Source organism: Gobio gobio (genome assembly GCF_949357685.1).
Source record: "Gobio gobio genome assembly, chromosome: 2".
NCBI classification, from domain to species: domain Eukaryota; kingdom Metazoa; phylum Chordata; class Actinopteri; order Cypriniformes; family Gobionidae; genus Gobio; species Gobio gobio.
In genome coordinates, this window is record NC_137098.1 from 66,161,353 (window position 1) to 66,171,265 (window position 9,913).

Here is a 9,913-nt window from a genome sequence, read left to right on the forward strand (position 1 = left end):
TATGTCCTGATCAGTTAAACTGACGAACCATCACAAAACACACACACAGTCGTGAATCATCAGGGAACGACACACACTCTCTCACACACACACACACACACACACACACACACACACACACACACACACACACACACACACACACACACACACACACACACACACACACACACACACACACACACACACACACACACACACACACACACACACACACACACACACACATTCAATTAATTTGATGAGTTGATTCACAAATGAATTGTGTTTTTAAAGTAAATAAAACTAATGAACGGTGTGTAATTCTATAATGGCCCTGCTGCCCTCTCTCTCTCCTCTGGGTCTCAGGATCTGATGGTGGGCGAGGAGGCGAGCGAATGCCGCTCCATGCTGGAGATCTCGTACCCCATGGAGAACGGGATGGTGCGCAGCTGGGAGGACATGCTGCACCTGTGGGACCACACCTTCGGCCCGCAGCGCCTCAACATCAGCCCTCCGGACAGCAAGGTCCTGCTGACGGAGCCGCCCATGAACCCGCTGAAGAACCGCCAGAAGATCGCAGAGGTCATGTTCGAGACCTACCGCTTCCACGGCATCTACATCGCCATTCAGGCCGTGCTGACCCTCTACGCCCAGGGTAACGGGAGGACCCCCTCAGGGTGAGTTCGGTGTTGAGGATGAGCGTTTGTCTGACTCCTGCTGTGTCCCCGCGGCAGGTCTGCTAACCGGGGTGGTGATCGACTCCGGAGACGGCGTGACGCACATCTGCCCCGTGTACGAGGGCTTCTCTCTGCCTCACCTCACGCGCCGCCTAGACATCGCAGGACGGGACATCACGCGCTATCTGATTAAGGTGACATTCTCCCTCTATCATCACCATGGAAACTAAGGAATGAGCAATGTTACAGATTCAGCACATGTTAAAAGTAGGGTTGTCAAAAAGATTAATCGCGATTAATCGCATCCAAAATAAAAGTTAGTGTTTACATAATATATGTGTGTGTACTCTGTTAGTTATTATTTATCTATAAATACAAACACATTCATGTATATATTTAAGAAATATTTGCATGTATATACATTTATATAATCTATAATATATATAAATATAAATGTTTTATATATAAAAATAATATTTTTTTCTTAAATATATACATGCTTGTGTGTGTATTTATATATAAATTATAATTAACAGAGTACACACACATATATTATGTAAACACTAACTTTTATTTTGGATGCGATTAATCGCGATTAATCTTTTGACAGCCCTAGTTAAAAGGGGTTCATTCCATAAATGACATAATGTCGTTTTTTAAAATGTCCATACAATGACAGTCAATGGGGTCCAATGTTACTTTAGACGGCTGTTTTCTATGTGATATTGTCAAATATAATTTATTCCTGTGATCAAAGCTGAATTTATCTTCATTATTCTCTAGTCTTCAGTACCACATGATCCTTCGGAAATCATTCTCATATGAGGATTTGCTGCTCAAGACACATTTATGATTATTATCAATGTTGAAAACAGTTGTGCTGCTTCATATTTGTGTGGAAACCATAATGTTTAGTTTTTTGGAGAACTAACCCTTTCAACTTCTATTGAACCTGGAACATTTTGTTAAACTGACTTATTTCGCGGACTCATTTTCTTAAGTGATCTTAAAATGGATCAAACGCTTGCAATATAATTGTTGTTTTATTATAAAAGATCAATCTAGATCAAGTGTTAGCAGTTCTCTATGGAAGCTTGTTTCCGCCAAAGAATACAAAAATAAAAAGGTAATTGTGATTACAATTCTGACTTCTTTTCTTCCAATTGCGAGTTTAATTCTCGCAATTCTGATAAAATAAGTAAGAATTGCGAGGAAAACAATATGAATTGCGAGTTTATATCAGATAAAGGCGCGTTTACAAGTTATAAAGTAGCTTTTGCAAGATAAAGTTGCGTTTGCGAGATAAAGTCATGTTTGCGAGATACAGTCAGAAGTGCGAGATACAATCATAGATAAAGTCGCGTTTGCAAGATAAAGTTGCGTTTGCGAGATAAAGTCATGTTTGCGAGATACAGTCAGAAGTGCGAGATACAATCATAAATAAAGTCGCGTTTGCAAGATAAAGTCGCGTTTGCGAGTTATAAAGTAGCTTTTGCGAGATAAAGTCACGTTTGCAAGATAAAGTCATGTTTGTGAGTTATAAAGTCAGAATTGCGAGATAAAGTCACATTTGTGAGATGAAGTCACATATAAAGTCGCGTTTGCGAGATAGTCGCGTTTGCGAGATACAGTCAGAATTGCGAGATACAGTCACAGATGAAGTCGCGTTTGCGAGATATAGTTGCGTTTGCGAGATACAGTCAGAATTGCAAGATAAAGTCACGTTTGAGAGATAAAGTCAAGTTTGCGAGTTATGAAGTCAGAATTGTGAGATAAAGTCACGTTTGAGAGATAAAGTTAAGTTTGCGAGTTATAAAGTCAGAATTGTGAGATAAAGTCGCGTTTGCGAGTTATAAAGTCAGAATTGCGAGATAAAGTCACGTTTGAAAGATAAATTCGAGTTTGCGAGTTATAAAGTCAGAATTGCGAAAAAGTTGCGTTTGAGAGATCGTCACGTTTGAGAGATAAAATCGCATTTGAGAGATAGTCACGTTTGCGAGATACAGTCAGAATTGCAAGATAAAGTCACGTTTGCGAGATAAAATCGCGTTTGCGAGATACAATCGCGTTTGAGAGATAAAGTCAGGTTTGTGAGTTATAAAGTCAGAATTGCGAGATAAAGTCACGTTTGCGAGATAAAGTCACGTTTGCGAATTATAAAGTCAGAATTGCGAGATAAAGTCACGTTTGCGAATTATAAAGTCAGAATTGCGAGATAAAGTCACATTTGCAAGTTATAAAGTCAGAATTGCGAGTCAGAATTGCGAGATAAAGTCACATTTGCGAGTTATAAAGTCAGAATTGCAAGATAAAGTCACGTTTGCAAGATAAAGTCGCGTTTGTGAGTTATAAAGTCAGAATTGCAAGTTATAAAGTCAGAATTGCAAGTTATAAAGTCACGTTTACAAGTTATAAAGTCAGAATTGTGAGACATAAACTCAATTTTATTCATTGGCGGAAACAAGCTTCCAGGATTATCAGTTGTGGTCTGGTTAAAAAATGAGACATCTAGAGTTGTTGAAATTCTGATATTTCATTTATTTAGCTTTTGCTTCTGCGAGGCTACGTCTTCAACCACACGGCAGACTTCGAGACGGTGCGGATGATGAAGGAAAAACTGTGTTTTGTTGGCTACAACATTGAGCAGGAACAGAAACTGGCCAACGAGACCACCGTCCTGGTGGAGTCCTACACGGTAATACACTTACAGCTGATGAAAACAGCCACAAATAAGTCCTAACACCTGCATGGACAGGCTGCGTGAGCAATATGCAAAGTTTGGATTGGTTATGCATATTTATATACGCTCTGAACCACTGATTCAAAACAAAAGATTTGCAAAGGTTTAGAAGCTTCATGAATCAAACACTCATCACTACTTCCTACAGGGGGCACCAGAGAGCTGCTGTTAGTGCTCATGCATGCCATGAAGATATTGAAGTAGCGTCAGATCTTAACGGATTATAGAAAAAGAAAAAATGTAGGGCGAAGATGTGGACTTAAAACTTGACTGCCTTCCTCACAACATATAATAGATTTTACTGACCTTTCCCGCACGCAGTTACCAGATGGACGGATGATAATGGTCGGAGGCGAGAGGTTTGGAGCACCGGAGGCTCTTTTCCAGCCTCATCTCATTAATGTGGAGGGAGTTGGTGTGGCCGAGCTGCTCTTCAACACCATCCAGGCAGCGGACATTGACCTCAGGTCAGAATAATTCAACACCATCACCGTCACTTAGGAGTCGCTTAATGCTTGACTCTGTGCAAGACATTGCACTTTTCTGAGCAAATCTTAAAGCCAGTAATTGGACAGATTGCTTTTCTGTATATGTTCTTCAGCTAACAAGTTTGGAGACATTATAGAAGCTTGTTTGGTAATCACAACTTTACTTTGGCATTACCGAGATAAAGTCGCCTTTGTGAGATAAAGTCACGTTTGCGAGTTATAAAGTCGTGTTTACGAGATAAAGTCACGTTTGCGAGTTATAAAGTCGTGTTTGCGAGATAAAGTCACGTTTGCGGGTTATAAAGTATAAAGTCGGGTTTGCAAATTATTAAGTCAGAATTGCGAGATAAAGTCGCGTTTGCAAGATAAAGTCACGTTTGCGAGTTATAAAGTATAAAGTCGCGTTTGCGAGATAAAGTCACGTTTGCGAGATAAGTCCCGTTTGCGAGTTATAAAGTCAGAATTGCGAGATAAAGTCGCGTTTGCGAGTTATAAAGTCAGAATTGTGAGATAAAGTTACGTTTGCGAGATAAAGTTGCGTTTGCGAGATACAGTCAGGTTTGCGAGAAAGTAGCATTTGCGAGATAAAGTTGCATTTGCGAGAAAGTCAAGTTTGCAAGATAAAGTCACGTTTGCGAGTTATAAAGTCAGAATTGCGAGATAAATCATGCTTGCAAGATAAAGTCACGTTTGTGAGATAAAATCAGAACTGCGAGATAAAGTTGCATTTGCGAGAAAGTCGCATTTGCGAGATAAAGTCGCGCTTGCGAGTTATAAAGTCGGAATTGCGAGATAAAGTCACGTTTGTGAGATAAAGTTGCGTTTGCGAGTTATAAAGTCAGAATTGCGAGATAAAGTCGCATTTGCGAGAAAGTCACCTTTGCCAGATAGTCACGTTTGCGAGTTATAAAGTGAGAGATGGTGGTCCAGTGGGTTAAACCACTGAACTGATACGAAGGTTGCTGGTTCGATCCCAGCGGTCACCACCAGTGTGTCCTTGAGCAAGACACCTCACTCCATGTTGCTCCAGGGGGATTGTCCCTGTAATACAGGCACTGTAAGTCGCTTTGGATAAAAGCGTCTGCCAAATGCATAAATGTAAATGTAAATGAAAAATAAAGTCAGAATTGCGAGATAAATTCGCATATGCGAGATAAAGTCGAATTTGCGAGATAAAGTCACGTTTGTGAGATAAAATCAGAATTGCGAGATGAAGTCGCATTTGCGAGATAAAGTCGTGTTTGCAAATTATAAAGTCAGAATTGCGAGATAAAGTTGCATTTGCGAGATAAAGTCACGTTTGTGAGATAAAGTCTCGTTTGTGAGATAAAGTCTCGTTTGCGTCTTTATTGTGAGAATAAAGTTGCAATTATCTTTTAAATGGTTTTATTCCGTGGCGGAAACAAGCTTCCATACATTTTTATTTACAATGAAAAAAGATTTTTATACTTAGTGTTTTTGTCTTGTTTTCCAATTATCGCGAAACATTCTTAATTCAAGATACATTTATTTGAGAATCGAAATGCAGGGTTGTGGACTAGAGTCACATGATTCTGAACTTGCGTCTCGATTTAAAATTTGAAAACGACTCGAGACTTGTGACGTGCTAAACAATGACTTGGTCCCACCTGTGGCAAAATGTCTTAAAGGTGCTGTATGTCTTTTTTTTGTGTGTACTAAAGAATTAAAATACCATACGCCTTATGTGTCTGCAGATATATAGGTCCAAATACTTGTTTCTCTGAAAAACTATGTGATGAAATATGTGTTCAGTTTCAGAATGTCTGTTTTTGTTTTGGTCTGTGTGACCCCGCCCACTGCTAGTTTACCCAATAGTATTTCGACACCCCGGGTTGCCAGTTGGCGGAAAACACAGCGATGGAAGCCAGCAAACGAACTGGCTCAGAGATCGCAGTTTCACATCCTCAATCTGGCAAACCAATCGAGTCTGAGGAGGAGGGGGCGAGGGACTGCAGTTCCCATTTCAACCGCTGGATGTCAATCTCACATACTGCACCTTTAGGATATTAACTTTTAGGAATTTACTTAGCAATAGCCTACATTTTTTTAAAGGAATATTCCTGGTTAAATACAAGCAAAGCTATTTCTTCTGAGTTCATACAGCATGTCGCAGTTGTTTCTGGTTAATAAATTAAATTGGTGTTCACCTGGAATGTTCCGGTGAGCTTCATGTCTTCCTGTCCATCTGCAGGTCGGAATTCTACAAGCACATCGTCCTGTCCGGAGGATCCACCATGTACCCGGGGCTTCCGTCCCGTTTGGAGCGCGAGATCAAGCAGCTGTATCTGGAGAGAGTGCTGAAGGGAGACACTGACAAACTTTCTGTAAGCTGCTGTGCTAATGCTAATTCCTATGCTAGGATTTCTGTCTTTCCCCCCCTGAAAAACATCTAAACAAATTCACTTAAAAATCTAAAGTATGTGCAATATTAAAACTTCAGTTTTAAAGTTATCAGTTAAAGCTTAGGTTACGCTTTATTTCAAGGTGACGTAGTTAAATTACTTACTATAGAGTTACAGTTGGGGTGAGAGTTTTGGTTTAGTGTTACTTGTAATTATGCATAATTTACTGTTATTACTACAGTAAGTAGGCTACATGTAGTGACATGTAACTACGTTTGCAAGTTAAGCTTTAACTAAAAAAAATATACCTCAAATTGGCTTGATTTGTGCCTAAAACAAGACAAAAACGAATTGCCAGTGGTGTACGGATTTGTTATTTTTAACTAAAACTATTAAAATTAATACATTTTGGTGATTGAAATAAAGCTGGAATCAAATCAAATAAAAATATTAGATGAAAAACTTAAAAAAATGTAAAAGAAAATTTGAAATGTTGGTTTGGAAACTATTGATATAATAAAGCTATTTAAATTAATAAAATGTAACTAAAAATGAAATAAAGCTATAGACATATTTAAAACAAATACTAATAAAATTACACAATACATAATAAAAATGACTAAACATTTTACTCAAATGAAAATATTATGAAAATAAAAGCTAATTTAAAATATGAATAAATACTATAATAGTATAATACTGAAATAACACTGATGGGGCAGTAAAAAATAAAACTTAAGTCAAGATTTCTCTGAAAAGTCTTAATATTTCATGCCATTTTTCTTAATAAAATAAAACGACTTGATATTAGATATATAAGATAAGAATGATATAAGATTCACCTAATTCAATATATAATTTTTAAAAACTATTAACTGGAAATCAACTTATTTCCCCACGCCCTAATTATCAGAATATGCATGCATGATGAATGCACTTTTCCAAAAAAGTGTGTGTACCAAACATAAGGCCCCAGGCGACCCATTTTACATCACAAAGGCCTTTGAAAAGCAACCGAGTGCTGGTACTAACATGTAAATGAAGGCACTGGCACACAATAAAGAAACTTTTAAATATTGCATATTGAAAATATATAGGCTACATGTCAGAAATGCAACTCTTGAATTAGTTTAAAATGAATTTTGCCTCAAGCTAAATGTTTTCTCTCCCACCACAGAAATTCAAAATCCGTATCGAAGACCCTCCGCGGCGCAAACACATGGTGTTCATGGGCGGGGCGGTGCTGGCCAACATCATGAAAGATAAAGAGTCCTTCTGGCTGTCGAGAGCCGACTACGAGGAGAAAGGCCTGAAGGTGCTGGACAAACTGGGAGAGGTGCTGCGATGAGCACCAGCACCAGACCTCTTCATGCATGCTCCCATTCATATCTATCGCTATTAATAATAAAACCGTTTAACGGGATAGTTCACCCAAAAATGTGTTTCTTTCTTCTGTTGAACGCAAAAGAAGATATTTTGAAGGATGTTGTAACCAGACAGTTGATGGGAGCCATTGACATTCTTCAAAATATCTTCTTTTGTGTTCAGCAGACGAAAGAAAAGCATACAGGTTTGGAACGACATGAGGGTGAGCAAATGATGACACAAGTTTCATTTTTGGGTGGACTGTCCCTAACCCTAAAATAGACTCAAACACTGCTGCACCTACATAAGGGCATATCATAGACGTCTGATGTGTTTATATAAGGATAATTATAGGTTTGGAGACGTTTAGGGCCAGATTTACTAACAGCTTGTGCCAGCGCAAACCCTCTTTTGGTGTTAGAAAACTACTGTCAGGATTTAGTAAAGACGCGCAGTGATAAATTAGGGCTTGAAAGGTGTGGACAGGGTTATTTTTTCGGTTGACCTTACATATGCATTTGTAGGAGTTTCCCTTTCAGACGCAAAATCTATGGGAGGAGAGTATTTAAATGATGGTGATTTACTAAGGTTTGCGCTAGTCAATTTACTGGTGTTTTTCCATTACTTAACACTCAAAAAGGCATGTGTAACTCCTCCTGTTCTAATCCGAAGCAGGACTCAAACCCGGGTCTGCCGGCATGAGAGTCGGATGCTTTAACAAGGAGGCTAAAGGCCTCTAGCGTCAGTCGAGGGAGTGAGGTTTACTCGCAGAGCAACTACTAGCTGGCCTCCCTTGTCTTAACCCTCTGGTGCTCTTCGGTCATTTCTGACTGGAAAATTTTCTGTTTTGAAATGTTAAAAATCACAGCTTCATCGGAATGATATGAAACTTGGTGACTTTCCTTGAATTAGGTATGTAAACACACAAAAATATTGGGGTCATGATTCGAGCATGCTAATTGGTCGTAAAAAAAAAAGTAACGTTCATTGTCTTCGGTCATAAATGAAAGGGAAATCTGCAAAAACACAAATTCTCAGAATATTTGTGTGTACAATCTACAAATTGGCCACAATGCTGAAAAAAAGTACACAGCAGTAAAGGGGTGACACTCTAAAACATCAAGAGTGTGATATTGACACATCCACACACACACACACCAATGAAAAACTGAGCCTATGAACCACATTTTGAATTTTTTTAAATCACAGCTTCATCTGAAAAATATGAAACTTGGTGAATTTTCTAGCATTAGATAAAAAAAAACACAAAAGAAAATTGAGCGCATGATTCAAGCATGCTAAGTGGTTGTAAAAAAAATAAATACTCCCACTTGTGCTCTACGGTCAAGAATGACACCACAGGAAATGAATGGGAAATCGGCAAAAACACAAAAAATCACAGAATATTTGTGTACAATCTACAAATCGGCCACAATGCTGAAAAAAGTACACAGCAGTAAAGGGGTGACACTCTAAAACATCAAGAGTGTGATATTGACACATCCACTCACACACACACACGCACACTTATACATCACAGCTTCATCAGAATATGAAACTGGTGATTTTTCTAGCATTAGGTATAAAAACACACAAAAAAATTGCATGCTAAGTGGTTGTAAAAAAAAAACTCCCACTTGTGTTCTTCAGTCAAAAATGACCACCATAGGAAATGAATGGGAAATCTGCAAAAACACAAATTCACAGAAAAAAAATCTATATTTCTAACAAAAAAGAAAAATCTAAAACTTTATAATAAAAAGTCTTTGAGATTTTTTAAATATATATTCAAATCCATCATTAAAAAAAAAATTAAAGGGTTAGTTCACCCAAAAATGAAAATTCTGTCATTAATGACTTCCCCTCATGTCGTTCGACACCCGTCAGACCTCCGTTCATCTTCAGACACAAATGAAGATATTTTAGTGTAAATCTGATGGCTCTGAAAGGCCTCCATTGGCTCAATGGCACGGTTCACTCTCAAGACCCTTAAAAGGTACTAAAGACGTCGTTACAAAGTCCATCTCACTACAGTGGTTCTACAATAACTTTATGAATCGGCGAGAATAGTTTTTGTGCGCAAAAAACCCTAAATAACGACTTACATAGTGATGACGATTTCAAAACAAAGCATCATGAAGCTTCGAAGCGTTATGAATCAGTGAGTCGAATGATGATTCGGATCGCGTGTCAAACTGCTGAAATTTGGCGATTCAAACTGCTGAATCGACTCACTGATTCATAACGCTTCGAAGCTTCATGATGCTTTGTTTTGAAATCGTCATCACTATGTAAGTC

General features: G+C 38.4%; 1 protein-coding gene across 1 annotated transcript in view; it reads left to right on the forward strand.

The window, feature by feature from the left end:
• The window catches only part of LOC307139034 (actin-related protein 2-A), a 12,615-nt gene extending 3,201 nt beyond the window's left edge, over window positions 1–9,414 (forward strand). Inside the window, exons 3-8 of the mRNA XM_079837814.1 lie at window positions 349–637; window positions 717–853; window positions 3,205–3,354; window positions 3,721–3,866; window positions 6,100–6,232; window positions 7,428–9,414. Coding sequence (XP_079693940.1) covers window positions 349–637; window positions 717–853; window positions 3,205–3,354; window positions 3,721–3,866; window positions 6,100–6,232; window positions 7,428–7,598 — 1,026 coding nt within the window. The 3' untranslated portion in view covers window positions 7,599–9,414. The remainder of the gene's footprint in view (window positions 1–348; window positions 638–716; window positions 854–3,204; window positions 3,355–3,720; window positions 3,867–6,099; window positions 6,233–7,427) is intronic.
• Window positions 9,415–9,913: the final 499 nt, after the last annotated feature.